Here is a 16,286-nt window from a genome sequence, read left to right on the forward strand (position 1 = left end):
AAATACTGTCAGTGACTATAACCATAATAGCACTCAGCATTTATTGAGCACTTACTGCATGCCACACACCGGGCTGAGTTCATTCCTTGCACCGTGGCTTGCCCTCTGACTGCCCTATCAGATAGATACTAGTCTTATCCTCAGGAACAGGATAGGAAACTGAGGCTCAGACTAACCGACAAACCCAAGGTTACCCAGCCAGTACATGGTAGAATTAGGATTCCAACGTGGCCAAGCTGGTCCGACTCCAGAGCCCAAGCATTAAGCGCTCTGCTCTACCACCTGGTGTGATGACTGGCACCCAGTAGGTGCTCCATAAACAACAGTTATGGGGGACCAGCTCCATTCTACACGGGAAGGGGGTAAGGCCCAGAGAGTGAGACGCCAGCTCAGCGTCATGTGCAGGAGGGTCTGGGCTCCCAGGGCCGATACGTCCTTTGGGGAGTCTGTCCCCCATGCCTCGGGCACTGAGGAAAAGCTGCAAGTCAGAGGGGAAAGAGGGTGGAGACCCCACTTACCCACGATCACCCAGCGGCTCTTGACAGCGGACCACAGGGCCCAGTGGTGCAGCATCTCCTGCAGCTGGGCAATGAGCTGGCCCCTGCTGCCCCGCTCGGGGGCTGGCTGGAGGCTCTCGGGGGGCACAGACACCAGGGACACGTCTCCCAGCTCCAGCGACACTGTCAGGGCAGAGCAGCGGCTCATCAGAGGTCAAAGCCCACTCTGGTCCCTGTCCTCTCCAGGGAAGCCCAAGTGCTTGATGAGGATCCCCGGTGGCCATCAGGACCAGCCTGTCCTCACACCATCTCATCAAAGGTGACCTACCTGGCAGATGCAGGCCTGGGTCTCACCGGAGTCAGCAGGGCAGGCCCGCGCCAAACTTACCTGGCTCCTCCTCAACGTTCAGCAAGGGGATGTCATCGTCCAGGTAGGGCATGGGGCCCTGGGCAGGGCTGCCCCCAGGCCGCTCAGGAGTGGCGAACACGTCCCCGGGAAAGTGCAGGGAGCTCTTGCGGCCACACTTCTGGTGGCAGCTGTGGGGAGAGTGGGGGCGAGGGGTGAGCCCCGAGGGCCCCGGGTGCACAGGGAGGGTACCAGCCACCGTATGAGCCCCGGCATCACACTGCTGTGGACGTTTCCTGGAGGACATTCACCATAGACTCCCAGGAGCCTGTTGCCTGATTCCTTTCCGGGGCCATCTCCCCAGCCAACCCCCCGCCCCCGGACCCTCGGTACCATTCTTCCTCTGGGAAGACAAAGGATGACGGCAACCATGACCCAGGGAGAGGGTCCCCTGCGCTGGTGTGCCCCGCCCCAAGCTCAGAGCCCCTGTCATTCCTAGTACCCAAGCCCAGCCAGCCACCCAGGCCTGACTCCATGTGGTAACCGTCCCTCCCTCCCCCCTTCCCCGACCACCCAGCCCGCAAGACCCCAACACTTTGACCTCCGGCAGCACCTGTGGGCCGACCCATCCAACTCTGCACACAGTTCACTATGTCTAAATATGGTTACTCCACCAAGGCAAAAACCCGAGAAGCATTTAACATGGTGGCTGGCATGGGGGGGCCGGTCAGACCACTGGGTTTAAATCTCAGCTCTGCTGCCTACTGAACAGGTGACCTTGAGAATGTCACCCACCCTCCCCCAGCCCTTGTTTTTCGTCAGTAAAATGGGCGAAACAAGGGAACCCAGCTCCGAGGGTCCTGGGGGGGAATAAGGTCTTGTATAAAAGCACTTTGCCCACTTCCTGGCATGGAGTAGATGCTCCCAGATGGTAACTCCCCGGCAGGATTCTCTTCTCCCTCCTCGGTCCCGCAGGAGTGCCCAGCATAGAACTGGGCACACAGAAGGTGCTCAATAAAGGATCTCACAGCTTTTAGAAGAGAGAGTGGGGCGCTGAGCAGCCCTGGAGGACGTGTTACAGGCATTTGGTGAGAGGAGGACATGGCCCCCCCCCTCTGCCGGCCGCTCACCTGGTCCGGCAGGCGTTCTCTAGGGGTGCCATGTAAAGGCTCCAGATGCCCAGGGCGGCCGGCATGGTGAACAGCACAGCCAGCCAGCAGCAGGACACGATAAGGGACATGAACAGGCCAAAGTCGTGGACGGCCGGGATCTGGCAATGGAGAGGTACAGGTGGGCTGTGAGGCCGCTCAGGCCCGGAGTCCAGGGAGCCTGGACCTCTGTAGCCAAAGGCACTCAAGACCCCAGACCACTCCCATTCGGGGCGGTGAGGAGGCCCAGGCTGCCAGGAGGACATCAGAAGGCGAGGGCTGGCAGAAGGGGGCACAGCAGGGGAGGAAGAGTCCCACCTCTGGGGCAGAGGCTCAGGTCCACACTGCAGCCCCCTGCCTACGGTGATGCCTGGCACAGAACAAGCGCTAACTAACGGTCATTACCCAAGCGCCTAGGGGGTCAGAGGAAGACAGCCTGTTAGACCAGGCCACATGTGAGTGAGGGTAAGGGAGAGAGTGCTCACATGTGCAGCTGGGGCTGGGGAGCCATGGGGGGTGCTGCGGGGTGTCCCAGGGACCCGCATAGGGATGTGGCAGTCGAAGGAAACTGTAACCAACAGCACACAGGCCTTCGCTGTTTGTGAAAAACTTTGACAACTGGCTCATTTCAGTCCCTGAATAATCCACACAGGAGGCGAGTGAGGCTCAGAGGTCTTAAGGTCACACGGCCAGTCACAAAGGGGACCTAGAACCTAGCTCTGCCTGTTTTCTGGACACAGTTCTCTACCAAGGCCCAAATAATCCCAAAGCATCTAGTGGTTTCTAGATGGGATACTTGGGCCAGGTCATTAAATGTTTCGAAGGCTCGGGTGGGCTCACTGCCTTTCCGGTTCTCTGGGCACCAAGGACCTGGCCCAAACTCAGGTAACTCAGATCCTTCTCCTGAGCTCAACTCAGGGGCCTGAAGGAGCATGGGGTCAGTGAGAGGGATGTCGATGAGAAGGATGACAATGTAGGGTGAAGCTGGCTGGTGGGTGGGAAGAGCTCTGGACTGGGGGTCAGCAGACTTGGTCAGGCTCACCACTTACCAGCTGTGTGACCTTGAGGAGGTCACTTTACCTCTCTGGGCCTCGGTTTCAGTATTAGGAAAATAGGGATGTAATTATACCTCTGTCATATGTCTTGAAAACTAAACGTGGAAGAGCTTTGGGAATTGCCACACACCCTTCAGGGCAGAGGTTGGATTACTATTAATGAGCATTAATAATAAATACTGTTTGCATTTTCATGATTTTCCCATTTGTTAAGTTCTGGTAATGACGACCAGTAGCAAGAACGGAGTCTAGGGACGTGGCAGGTCCTTGAGGCAAACGCTGTGTGGCTGCAAGAGAAGGGGTGAGTGGGAGGAGCAGAGCCCAGGGACCGTGGGAGGAACGGGGAGACTGGGCCAGGGACAAGGGCAGTCTCTCACCTGGGAGAAAACATTAGCTGCGTAGGCAGCGGCCGTGGTCAGGGATGTGAAGAACGTGGCCTTGCCTGCCGTCTGGATGGTGTGGATCATCCGCAGCTGGGGGTCCTCCAGGTGGGTGGCCTGGCGGTAGGTGTTGATGAACACAAAGACATCGTCCACACCTGTGGGCGGGAGCCCCGGGCCAGCAGGGGCAGGCTCAGGATCATGTTGCTATCTCCAGAATCAGACCCACGCTGGGCCTACACTAACCCAGAGTGGCCCCCTGAGAGGTCAGGCTCCAGAGGAGTCCTGCTTCTCAGCCTGGGGTTTGGAAAGACCCATCCGACTTTGGCTCTACCCACCAAGAATCCAAGCCCCACCCTCCATGCTCCCTGGCCCTACCCCTTCCCCAGAACGAGGCCCCTATTCCAAATCTTCACCTCCTTTCCACCCTTCCCACCATGCCACAGAGGCAACTCACCGATGCCCACTATCACAAAGGCAGCCACGCCGTTGAGGATGCCTAGGTACTGGATACCAAAGACCACATGGTACAAGAAGAGTGCCACCAGGCAGCTGAGGCCAATGCTGGCAATCCCGAAAAAGGACAGGAACACTGGGCAGGGCAAGAGGCACATGGGATAGAGTGGGAGGGCCCAGCAGAACACACACCCTCAGGGACACAGCTGGATCCTGCCTCACACCCCATGTCCCCACAGAGTGCCCTTCACCACCCTGGGTGTGCCCTGAACAGTTCTCATGCCCAGAGAGAAGGGGCCAGGCAGGAGGCCAGAGTGGCAGAGGGAGCCATCTGAGTGGGTTGTTCACAGACCCTCATCTTCATAGAACTGACCTCGGTTGCTAGTAGGGAATTATTATATGTTTAACATCTGTCACCCCAGTAGACTAGAGGTTCCATGGGGGTAGTAAACGTGTCTATGATATTCTTCACTGGATCTCTGGCACCTCAGAGCATCCGACACATAGTCAGTGCCCAGTTAATATTTGTTATGTGGATGAATGAATGAATGTCTTTTCTATTTTTGAAGCTCTGGCTAATCTGTCATTCGCTTGGGCAATAGAGAGTACCTACTGTATACGCAGAAAGAAGCAGCCAGGGTACGTGGGAAGGTGGCAGTGTTACAGCGAACTGAGGGACAAAAGGGCAGCTGGGGACTATAAAACAGGCTACAGAATAATCCATAAAGGAGGGTCCGATACTCCAGACTCCCCAAAACAAAATTTTTAGCAAGGAAATGATGGTCAAAGGGCACAAGGTTAACCATGTGAGGTCCCGGGAGTGGGGGCCCTCAGGTATGGCCCGAGCTGTGTCTGGACCACAGTGCCCCTGCCTGGGGTTGAAAGGTGACCTCTGAGCATCCCACCCCACCAGCTCTGACACGGCGGATTCAAGATGATTTCTGGAATTCTGGAGAAGGCAGACTTTGGTGGAACAAGAGCATGTGGGGTGGGGAGAGGGGAGCTGGCTCCTGCTGGGCCTTCTGAGGAGGCCTACCTGAGCAGGAGGTGAGAATGTAGACGAGGGCCGCGATGCAGCTGCTGCTGATGAAGGCCAGGAGCATGTCGTTGTTGAAGGTCCTGCGCACCTCGTAATCAAAGAGGTCTGTCCCCCCGTATAGAACCTGGACTTTGCTGGTGGGGGTGGAGAAGAAAGACAGAAGTGGTTTGCAGATGGCTGTTGACACTTGGAGAACCAGGAGATATCCACCTCCACAGTGGCTCTTTACCTTGGCTATACGTTGAGTCACCTGGGGGCTTCCAAAAATCCTGATGTCCAGGCCAGACTCTAGACAAATTAAACCACAATTTCTGGGGTGGGGCTGAGTCATCAGTGTTTAAAAATCTCCCAGGTGATTCAAATGTATGGCCAAGGTTGAGACTATACTCGACACAGATAATAATCAATCACAGTCAAATCCTATGCCATCTCCCAATTCTCAATATTTGCTGCAAAATCCTAAATTCAAACTGGCTTCCATATATGCAGTTTTACATGGCTATTCAGTGTGCAGGTGACACAAGCTATTCTTTTTTTTTTTTTTAAGATTTTATTTATTTGTCAGAGAGAGAGAGCACAAGCAGGGGGAGTGGCAGGCAGAGCAGGCAGAGGGAGAAGCAGGCTCCCCGCTGAGCAAGGAGCCCAACATGGGACTTGATCCCAGTACCTTGGGATCATGACCTGAGCCGAAGGCAGATGCCCAACCGACTGAGCCACCCAGGCATCCCACAAGCTATTCTCAGTAATAACAAAAACATAACCAGCTGGTCACATTGAGTTTTAAAATACAAATCTGCTTCTGGCCCTGATGGAGTGATAAGATCAAATCTAGATCTACCCTCCCCATGAAATTAACAACAACAAAAAAGAGAAAATATATAAAGCAAGACTCTGGACATGAGATAACACAGGATGATAATACCTGAGAGATGAGAATCAAAATGGGTCCTATGGTTATCCTGACTTACCACCTTGAGAGTTGCTGGGCCCCAGTGCAGCCTAATATATGGGCTATTGGGCTCCCTAAAGGAGGGTGCAACTTTCCCAAACTTGATGGAAACTATAAACCTGCTGATTCAAGAAGTTCAAGCAACTAACTCCAAGTACAAAACAACAACAACAAAAACCCCCCAAAACCATGAATGAAACAACAACAAAGCACATCATAATCAAATTGCTCAAAACCAGTGACCAAAAGAAAGTCTTAAAAGTAGCCTGAGGAAAAAGATGCATCACACACTGAAGAACAAAAATAAGGATGACTTCTCATCAGAAACAGTGCAAGTGAGAGGACAATGGAGCAGTACCTTTTACCTACTGGGAAAACAGTTGACCCAGAATTCTATACCCAGCAAAACTATATTTCAAAAGCAAAGGCAAAATGAAGACCTTTTCAAATACACAAAAGCAGAAAGAATTCATCTCCAGTACCTCTGCACTATAAGAAATGTTAAAGGAAGTCCTTCAGGTACAAAGAGAAGGATAACAGATGGAAACATGGATCTATACAAAGGAATAAGAAGGACTGCAAATAGTAATGGCATGAACAAATATATAAATTTTTCTTATTACTCATTAAGTCTCTTTATAATTGACCATTTAAGCAAAAATAATAATATAGTGTGGTATTTATAACGTGTATGAAAATAAAACATATGACAAAAATAACATAAAGGCCAGGAAGAAAGAAATGGTAGTATACCACTGTAAGGGTCTCATGCTATACACAAGGTAGTATAACATCATCTGAAGGTATGCTGTGATAATCTAAGGTTGCATACTTTAAGCCCTAAACCAAGCACTAAAATAAATAAAAAGTTATGGCTAAAAGGCTAACGAAGGAAATAAAACATAATAAAAAATACTGGGTGCCTGGGTGGCTCAGTCATTAAGTGGCTGCCTTCGGCTCAGGTCATGATCCCAGAGTCCTGGGATCGAGTCCCACATCAGGCTCCCTGCTCAGTGGGAAGCCTGCTTCTCCGTCTCCCACTCCCCCGGCTTGTGTTCCTGCTCTCGCTGTCTCTGTCAAATAAATAAATAAAATCTTTTAAAAAAAAATAAAAAAATAAAAAAAATAAAAAATACTGAATTAGTCCAAAAGAAGGCAAAAGAGAGGAAAAGGGGAACAAAGAATATATGATAAGTTGAATAAAGTAAGATAGGCTTAAGCCTAACCATATTAATAACTGCATTACCTATAATTGTCTAAACACCCCAATTAAAAGGTAGAGACAGTCAGACTAGCTTTAAAAAAAATCAAAACCTAGTGGCCTACAAGAAACGCATTTTATGATTTTTTTGAAGATATTTATTTATTCAAGTAGTCTCTACACCCAATGTAGGTCTTGAACTCACGACCCTGGGATCAAGAGTCCCATGCTCCTCTGAAACCCACTTTAAATATAGACACAAATAGGTTAAAATCAAAAGGATAGAAAAAGATGTGCCATGCTAACTCAAATTAAAGCAGGAATGGTTACATTAATAACAAACTAAGTAAACTTCAGAGCAAAGAATATTACTAGGGATAAAGAAGACAATTTCAAAATGATAAAGGGTTCAATTAATCCAGACAACACAATCAACCAATTTGACCTAATTGATATTTATTAAGCACCCCACCCAGCAATAGCAGAATGTGTATTCTTCTTAAGGGCACAAGGAAACATTTAGCTAGACAGACCACAATCTGGATCATAAAACAAGACCCAATAAATTTAAAAGGACTAAAGTCATACAAAAGAATTAAATTAAAAATCATCTACAAAATGATATCTGGAAAATTACCAAATATTTGGAACCTAAATAATATACTTTTAAATAACACAGGGGTCCAAAAAAGAGATCAGAAGAGAAAATAGAAAGTATTTTGAGATGCACCTGGGTGGCTCAGTTGGTTAAGTGCCTTTAGGCTCAAGTTATGATCCCAGAGTCCTGGGATCAAACCCCGAGTCAGGCTCCCTGCTTCTCGTTCTTCCTCTCTTTCTACCCGCCCCCCTGACTCTGTGTTCTCTCTCTCTGTCTCAAATTAATAAAATCCTTAAAAAAAAGTATTTTGAATTGAATAAAAATGAAAACACAACATATGAAAATTTGTGGGATGTACTAAAACAGTACTGAAAGGGAATTTTATAGCAATAAATACCTATATTGGAAAAGAAGAAAGGTTTCAAATTAATGAGCTCAGCTTCTAGTTCAAAAAGTATAAGAGAAAATTACATGTAAAGTAGGTAGACAAAAGGAAATAATGAAGATCAGAGAAGAAGTTAATGAAAAACAAAACAAAACCAATAGAAAAAAAAATCAAAGAAACCTAAAGCTAGTTCTTTGAGAAGAACAGTAAAATTGACAAGCCTCTAACCAGACTGATCATGAAAAAAGAGAGAAGATACATATGAAAGAGGTGACATCACTAGTTTCTACAGATATTTAAAAGATAATAAGGGAATATTATGAATCACTTTATACCAACAAATTTGACAATTTAAATGAAATGGACAAATTTCATGAAAGACTCAAAAACTACCAAAGCTCATGCAAGAAGAAATAGATAACGTTAATTGCCCCATATTTTTTAAATGAATTTTTTAAAAATTGAAATAGCAGGGGCGCCTGGGTGGCTCAGTTGGTTGGGCGGCTGCCTTCGGCTCAGGTCATGATCCCTGGGTCCTGGGATCGAGCCCCGCGTCTGGCTCCCTGCTCAGTGGAGAGCTTGCTTCTCCCTCTCTCTCTGCCTGCCTCTCTGCCTACTTGTGCTTTCTCTCTCTGTATCAAATAAATAAATAAAATCTTAAAAAAAAAATTGAAATAGCCCTGTGTGTGTGTATTTTTTAAGTGTGCAAAAAAGAAATAGATACAGAGTCTAGAAATAAACCCACATATATATGGACAATAGATTTTTGTCCTAGGTGCAAAGGCAATCTTTGTTGAAGGGATAATTTTTTCAACAGATATGCTGGAACAATTAGATATCTGTATAAAAATATGTGGCATCTCCATACACTGGATTATTGCTCAGCATCTAAAAATAATAAACTATCAATACCTGCAACAACATGGATATAACTTAAAATAATTAGGCTGAAAGAGGTCAACTAAATGAGTGCATACTATATGATGCCATGGATATTAAATTCTAGAAAATGAAAACCAGTATATAGTGATAGAAAACAGAAAGTGGTGCCTGAGGTAGGGGTGGACAGACAAGAAAGGGCGGGATACAGTGATTAGCCAGGGTACAGGAGGAAACTTTTGGGGGAGATGGACAGGTTCACCATCTGATTATGGTAAAGGTTTTATGGTATATACATGTGTCAAAACTAATCAAGCTGTAAATTTCAAGTATGTGCAGTTGGTTGTATGTCAATTATATCTCAATAAAGCTGTTTTAAAAAACCAAATGGATCGTTTAAAAGCCAAGTAGAAAAGATCTTTGGATTATCTACTTTGTTGAACTAAATAGGTTAATTGATCTTTCATTAGAGTAGAACACTGAAAGTTCAAGCAACTGTTTATTAATTAACCAATTCATTCATTTGTATACCATTTATAGAGTGCCTTTGAAGTTCTAGGTCCTATCTTAGTTGCTGGCTATAAAAAGACAGAGGCCCAAATTTTTACTCTCAGGTATAAAGGAATAGCTCATGGAAAACAATATTCTTGCCAAGAACTACAAAAAGTCAGATAAAATTCAGAAGTCATCTATTTAATGACAGTAGAGAGTTCCTAAAGTAATGAGAAGTAGAGGAACTCCGGAAAGACTCTGGAAAGAGAAGAACCTAGGAAAGGTAAGTTGCCCTTCTACAGCTGTTTTCATCCTGGAGGCATCTGCTGATTCTGAACACAGGCAGAAGGCTGAAAATCAAGGCTAGGAGTCAGATGAATTAGCACAGTTTGGGGCAGAAACTTGTAGACCAGCAGAGTATATGATCGGTTTCTCCCTCAGTACTTGTGCTGGGTAGTGGAGCTGCATGAAGCATTAGGCTGCAAGTCTAAGCAGAAAGCCTCTGAAAAAGTGGCATGGAGTTTTTGTTTTATTTTTCTTTTTGTAGTTTTGAGAAACAAATATTAGAGTTTGTAACTGTCAGGGAAAAGAGTTGTGCAGAATACACCAGGCTCCCAGTTGAAACTTCTAGAGAATCAAGGGCAAACAAGAGGCAGACTGAAACTTTGCAGGTCTGCAAAACAGCCCTGACTCAGCAAAATGGTTGGCTACTTAAGGTGATCAGTCACAAATCTGTCTGCCTAGTGGAGAGAAGGACAAACTTTCTGTGCAGGAAAAAATATCATCTGGACCTCTTTGTTTTTTATACACAGTGTTCATCACTCAATAAAAATTACCAGGCATACTCATAGGCAGGACCACATGACCAAAAACCAAGTGAAAGAATAGACTACAGAAACAAATCCACAGGTTATTCCTATATTGAAAGTCAGCTGATAAGGACTTTAAAATAATTATAATTAATATGTTTAAGGAGAGAAAGGATAATATGTACAAAAGAAATAAAACTAAAGAATTTCACCAGGGATTTAGATCAATAACAAAGAATCAAATGGAAATTCTCCACAGAAAAACTTAACATTAACATTAAAATCTCAACAGATATTATTTGGCAGATTAGATATAACAGAAGACTGGAGTATAACAGCGAATTGGAATATCTAAAACATAGAAAGAAATGAAACACAGAAAGTAACATATACTAGAACATAGAAAAAAAATAAAAATCTTGGAAAGAGCAATGAAAACACATGGAACTCAGTGAGAAGGTCTAACATTTGTGTAATTAGAATCCTAAAAAGGAATCCTAAAAGGTAGAAACAATATTTGAATAGGCAATAGCCAGGAAACTCCTAAAACTGATGACAGTTATCAACCTACAGATTCGAGAAGTTCTGTGCATTCCAAGCAGAACAAATACAAAGAAAACTACACTAACATAAATCATAGTTTCACCACTCTTGGTGAAACCAAAGCCAAAAAAGAAATCTTAAATGCAGCCAGAGAAAAAAGATAATTTTTCAAAGGGCAATCAAAATATTTACAGCTGACTTTCCCACAGAAATGATGGAAGTCAGAAGACAATGGATTGAGAGCTTTAAAGTATTAAAAGAAAATAACTACCCATTTATAATTCTATACCAGCAGAAATATGCTTCAGAAATGAAAGTAAAATAAAGATGTTTTCGAGGCCAGCAACACAATTTATCACCAGCAAACCTGCACTAAAAAAACAAAAAACAAAAAACAAAAAACAAACCAAAACTACTAAAGAGAGTTCTTCAGATCAAGAAAACGATTCCAGGGGGAAACATGAAGTTGTAGAAAGTAATGAAGAGCAACAGGAAAGTAAATATGCGAGTAAATATAAATGAGTACTGACTCAGTAGAGTAATAATGTAATGTCTTATGGGGTTTAAATGTATATAGAATTAAAATGCATGCAACAAGATATAAGCGCAGTGAACATGTTCTAAAATTCTAGTATTATCAGGGAAGTAGTAAAAGTGATCATGTGTATTATTCTGTAATAAGTCAAGGAGCATGTTGCCAATTCTTGGGTAACCAATAATAGAATAATAAAAAGATCTGATCATTCCACAAGAAGATACTAAAGTCAAGTCTATAGGGACTCTGCTTGTCACCACACCTATGAAGCTCTAGGGGGATGGGAAGGGGAAGAGAGGCTTTTCTACTCAGGCAGAGGTTTTGACTCAGCAGCCGAACATATTACACAGAGGTAACTGTCAGTATCTGAAACCCTACAGATCTTCCTGCAGCCAGCCTCTCCCAGCTTCCTAATCCAGCCAGCCAAGTACCTTTCTCAGGAACATCTCCATTTATTCATCCATCCACCCATCCACTCATTCATTCCCAAGACAAATCCCTCCTAAGGGGTTCCTGGCACTGTACTGGGGGCTAGGCCTATAGAAGTGAACCAGGAACAATCCCAGGCCTCAACAAACTTAACATAATGAAATCTAGACTTCCTGAAATTTTAATGTGCAAACAAGTCACCTGGGAATCCTTCAGGTCAAGGAAAGGCCTTGAGATTCTATATTTATAACAAGCCCCCAGGTGATGCTGCTGCTGATCTAAGGGCTGCCCTTTGAGTGACAAGGAATTAAACAACTAAAATACAGACTGCCAAGGGCTACTAGGGAACTGTAGCTCAGAGAGGTGAGAGAGCCCACTGAAACTCACACAACTAAGTGGAGTCGCTGGTATGCGACCCCAGATATATCTAACTCAACATATGCTTTTCCCTGCCTCCTTTAGGGAGAAGGAAGGGCACGGTGGAAGGGGGCAGAGTGGGCTTTTGATCCAGCTTTAGGGAGAAACTGCCCAGGCTGGATCTTAGTGGATGAACAGGGCTTCCTTGGCAAAGAAGCATGGCTGGGAGAAGGCTCCTAGTGCAGCGACTGGCGTAAAAGCACAAAGGGTAAGGGGTCCAGATTCAAAAGCGTGGATTTTTTTTTTTTTTTTGAGAGAGAGAGAGCATGTGCAAAAGTGGGCAGGGGCAGAGGGAGAGAATCTTAAGCAGGCTTCACACCCAGTGTGGAGCCCAATGTGGGGCTCAATCTCAGGACCCTGAGATCATGACCTGAGCCGAAATCAAAAGTCGGATGCTTAACTGACTGAGCAGCCCAGGTGCCCCAGAAAGCCTGGATTTTAATGTCATTCCACCACTTATGGCTTTATCATTTTGGACAACTTCCTTAATTGTGCTGTGCCTCGATTTCCTCAACTGTAAAATGGAGATAATCATAATAGCACCTACCTCACTGGGTTGGTGTGAACATTAAATGAGATGTTGTGGGGCGCCTGGGTGGCTCAGTTGGTTAAGCGACTGCCTTCGGCTCAGGTCATGATCCTGGAGTCCCTGGATCGAGTCCCGCATCGGGCTCCCTGCTCAGCAGGGGGTCTGCTTCTCCCTCTGACCCTCCCCCCTCTCATGCTCTCTCTATCTCATTCTCTCTCTCAAATAAATAAATAAAATCTTTAAAAAAAAAATAAATGAGATGTTGTGTATAAGGGGCTTCTACCTGCTCTGTGCCACATGAATGTTAGCTCTGATTTTCACAGTAGTTGCTCAAAGTAGTTGCTCAATGTAATGGATGAGTAATGGAGGGAACAAGGGTTATTTCAGGCAGAATGATTCCTCCTGTGTCTGGGGCTGGCCTGTCAGGGCAGAGGACTGAGAGGCATTCCAGTTATTGTCCATCAGGACTGACAGATGAACTATCTAATGCTCTTTCTGGGTGAGGAGGGGCCTAGTTGTATTCTTAGACACATATCCCAAGGTTTGGAGGACAACCAAAGCACCCACTGCCTGAGAGCACCTTCACATCTCTTGGCTCATCTCCTCCTAATGCCTCCAGAAGGGTATCAGGACTCACCATCCCCGTTTTAAAAGCAGGGAAACTGCAGCCTAGAGAAGAAGAGTGACTTGCCAACTACCTCCCTGGGTAGTAGAGGCAGAGAGGCCAATACTCCCTGGTCAATACTCTTTTCAGAAAGCCCTTTAGCACCATCTCAGGAGAAAAGCAATACCCCACACCTCCAGGGGCAAGAACTGTGGGATTTCCTGCCTCCGCCAAAGCTGTCATGTTCACTACCTATTAGCACTGATCAAGAAAAGGAGTCTTTCAGCTATCCGAGTGACAGGGAGGATGCATTGGGCTCTGCCCCTGATTCAGGAAGAAAGACCTCCTAGGGAGAAGGTTGAGGGCAGGTGATCTGGGGTTTAGGAGAAAGAAGCACCTGGAAGATAGTTTCTTGCCCTAACACAGCCCTTTCCTGGTATACACAAGGGCAAATACACACTGGGTGCAGCTGGACCTCCTACCTAGTAGACTGCTTGGCCAGCATGGCCACGTAGGTGACCACAAAGCTCTGAAACTTGGCCCGCTGCTCCTCCCAGCGATCGTCCACCGAGTAGTAGTTGGGCAGGGGTGCTCCAAACAGGATCTCGCTGCGCAGGAGGGAGCTCTTGAGGTTTTCTGCGGAGAGGCCCTCGTCCACATACCAGTAGAACTCGGGGTGAGTCATGGCCAGCTCTAGGGAGCCTGCAGGGGTGGGGGCCCAAGGAGCTCAGAGTGTCAACTCCCCCCCAGCCCTCCATCAATGTCACTCTGGCCTCCTCACCATCTGACTCCTTTCTAAGGACGTAGGAAACTCCCCCTCAGGCTGCCTCCAACTGTCCTTAATGGGACAGAGAGAGGGTTTAAAGAACTCACTGCCCAAGAGCAGCAGCCCCCAGACCTGCTCAGGCAGTGCCCAATAAATTCACATTTTATTTGCATGTGAACTTCACCTAATTCCAAGGCTCAGTCTTTGTAATCCTTGAACTCCACCTTCCCATTCCAGTCCCCCTCCGTCTGCCTAGAACCTTGTTTATGTGTCCCTTAAAAGGCACACCTAAGCCCCCAAGCCTCGCAACCATTCTCTAGCCCCCTTCAAGTCTCATCCCTAAATTACCTCGACCTAACCCCATCTTGGTCTCCCTTCAACCCCAGTCTCTTCCCTATCTTCCCCTGATTAGATGCCCAGTCCTCTGTCACCACACCTGGGCTTCCCTCTAACCAACCTCATGCCCAAGCCCCAGCCCATGCTTTCTCTAACTCCCAATTTCCCTCAACCTAGGTGTGCGCCCAAACGTCCTTCCTTGCCTCCCTCGGATCCCATCTCACACCCAACACGGCTCCCAGCCCTTCGACCTATCACCTTCAGGTCACACCCAGCAAGCAACTCCAGCCTGACTCCGACCCACAGCCAAGTCCCACCCCAACCTCCTTCAGGTGTGAGTCCAAGGCCAGGTTTCCTATGCCCCTCTAAAGTACCTTGTCTCAACCCCAGGAAGACCCAACCCCCAGCCTTATCAAGGCCCTGCCCCTTATAAGCCCCACCGATCCCCACCCCCAGCCACACACAGGTCTGCTCACCTCGGATGTCAGCCAGGTCCTGGCCCATGCCATCATAGTAGATCTTGCCCCCTCTCTCAGTGGGGAAGAAATAGGTCATGAGCGAGCTGGGTGGGGAGCAGTAGGAGTAGGACCCTAGTGGAAGGTCCTTGAGCACCTCATGGGGCTTCCAGCAGAACTCCCGGAAGCCCGGGTGGTCCATAATCTTGCGCTCAATCTCGTGGATCGTGACCAGCCGCTCACTGGTGAAAATGTTGCGTTCTGCGTCGCCGCGTGCCAGGAAAATGAGCTCGATGCGCCAGTGTGCATGCGTCTGGGTGTTGGAGCTGACATACGAGCGCGAGTAGTCCCAGCGTGAGGCACCTCGGCGGGCTCGGCTCTGATTGGCTGCAGCCACAGCAGGGGGCGGGGCGCTGGGCTGGCACCGCCCATTCTTCTCCAGCCTCCTGTTCATTGGGCCTTCACTCTGGTTGGCTGCCAGATCCGCTGGGGGTGGGGCCTCGCGCCGAAGGCGCCCAATCCGATTGGCTCTTGGTTTCTGGTCGGCGGAAGTGTCCGGAGATAGGCCTGGGCCTCGCCTTGGGGCCGCAAGGACAGCTGGGGGGGGCCTGCTGACCGGCCGGGAGCGGTTGCCCAGATGCAGCTGCTGCAACTGCTCTGAGATAAGGCGCTGGAGCGTCTCAGAGGTGAAGTCGGCCAAGTCGCGCCGGTTGCGCCCCCAGGACCCAAACTGGGACTTGAGCGCCAGCGCGAGGGCGTCAAAGCGCTGGGAGGCCTCGTGGTTGCGGATCTCAAAGGCGTTGTAGGAGATGTCAATGTCCAGCGGCGGGTAGTAGAGGAACATGAAGGCTGACAGGGCCATGGGGATGCTGCAGCCCAGGAAGAGCACCAGCCCCGCACAGCACGGGTTTGTGAAAGCCCAGCCCAGAGTACTCCAGAAGCCCGAGGCCGGGGGCCGGGAAGGCAAAGTCCAACGCCGCCAGCAACACTGCCCTCCTTCCCCAGCTTGCGGCCCTGGCTTCTGGGCCCTCCTAAAGGCCTCACCCGTTGCTTCCTCCTCCTCTTCCTGCTCCTCCTCTAGCCACACATCCTGCAGCAAAGGGTCATCCTCCGAGTCCATAGCCTGCAGGAGAGGGAGAGGGTCAGCAGGCTGGAGAGAGGGAGAGGAGGGTGCCCCGTGGGGGTGCAATTGCCCAGCCCTAGGAATCGACCCCGTCCACAAATACTACAGTGGAATTGCATCGAGCAGGCATTTAACTCAACTGAATTTAATCACTCGTACACAAAACAGAAAGAAAAAAATATGTTATTTGTCCATCACCTCCCCCAACTAGATCTTGGCTCTCAAGGTCCCAGAAAAGGGAGAATCACAGCCCAGTTGCAAACAGAAGAGATATTCCTTCCCACGTAAGGGCTTTTTGAAGGGAACTTTGACTGC

At 47.8% G+C, this 16,286-nt stretch overlaps 1 protein-coding gene across 1 annotated transcript in view; it reads right to left on the reverse strand.

The window, feature by feature from the left end:
• Positions 1-15,968, reverse strand: part of DISP3 (dispatched RND transporter family member 3) — a 29,330-nt gene extending 13,362 nt beyond the window's left edge. Inside the window, exons 1-8 of the mRNA XM_035020250.1 lie at positions 14,870-15,968; positions 13,774-13,993; positions 4,919-5,055; positions 3,884-4,018; positions 3,424-3,584; positions 1,974-2,113; positions 886-1,034; positions 519-680 (exon numbers count right to left, since the gene is read on the reverse strand). Coding sequence (XP_034876141.1) covers positions 519-680; positions 886-1,034; positions 1,974-2,113; positions 3,424-3,584; positions 3,884-4,018; positions 4,919-5,055; positions 13,774-13,993; positions 14,870-15,968 — 2,203 coding nt within the window. The remainder of the gene's footprint in view (positions 1-518; positions 681-885; positions 1,035-1,973; positions 2,114-3,423; positions 3,585-3,883; positions 4,019-4,918; positions 5,056-13,773; positions 13,994-14,869) is intronic.
• Positions 15,969-16,286: the final 318 nt, after the last annotated feature.

This window comes from Mirounga leonina, unplaced genomic scaffold (assembly GCF_011800145.1).
Source record: "Mirounga leonina isolate KUSES-001 unplaced genomic scaffold, KU_Mleo_1.0 Mir_173, whole genome shotgun sequence".
NCBI classification, from domain to species: Eukaryota; Metazoa; Chordata; class Mammalia; order Carnivora; family Phocidae; genus Mirounga; species Mirounga leonina.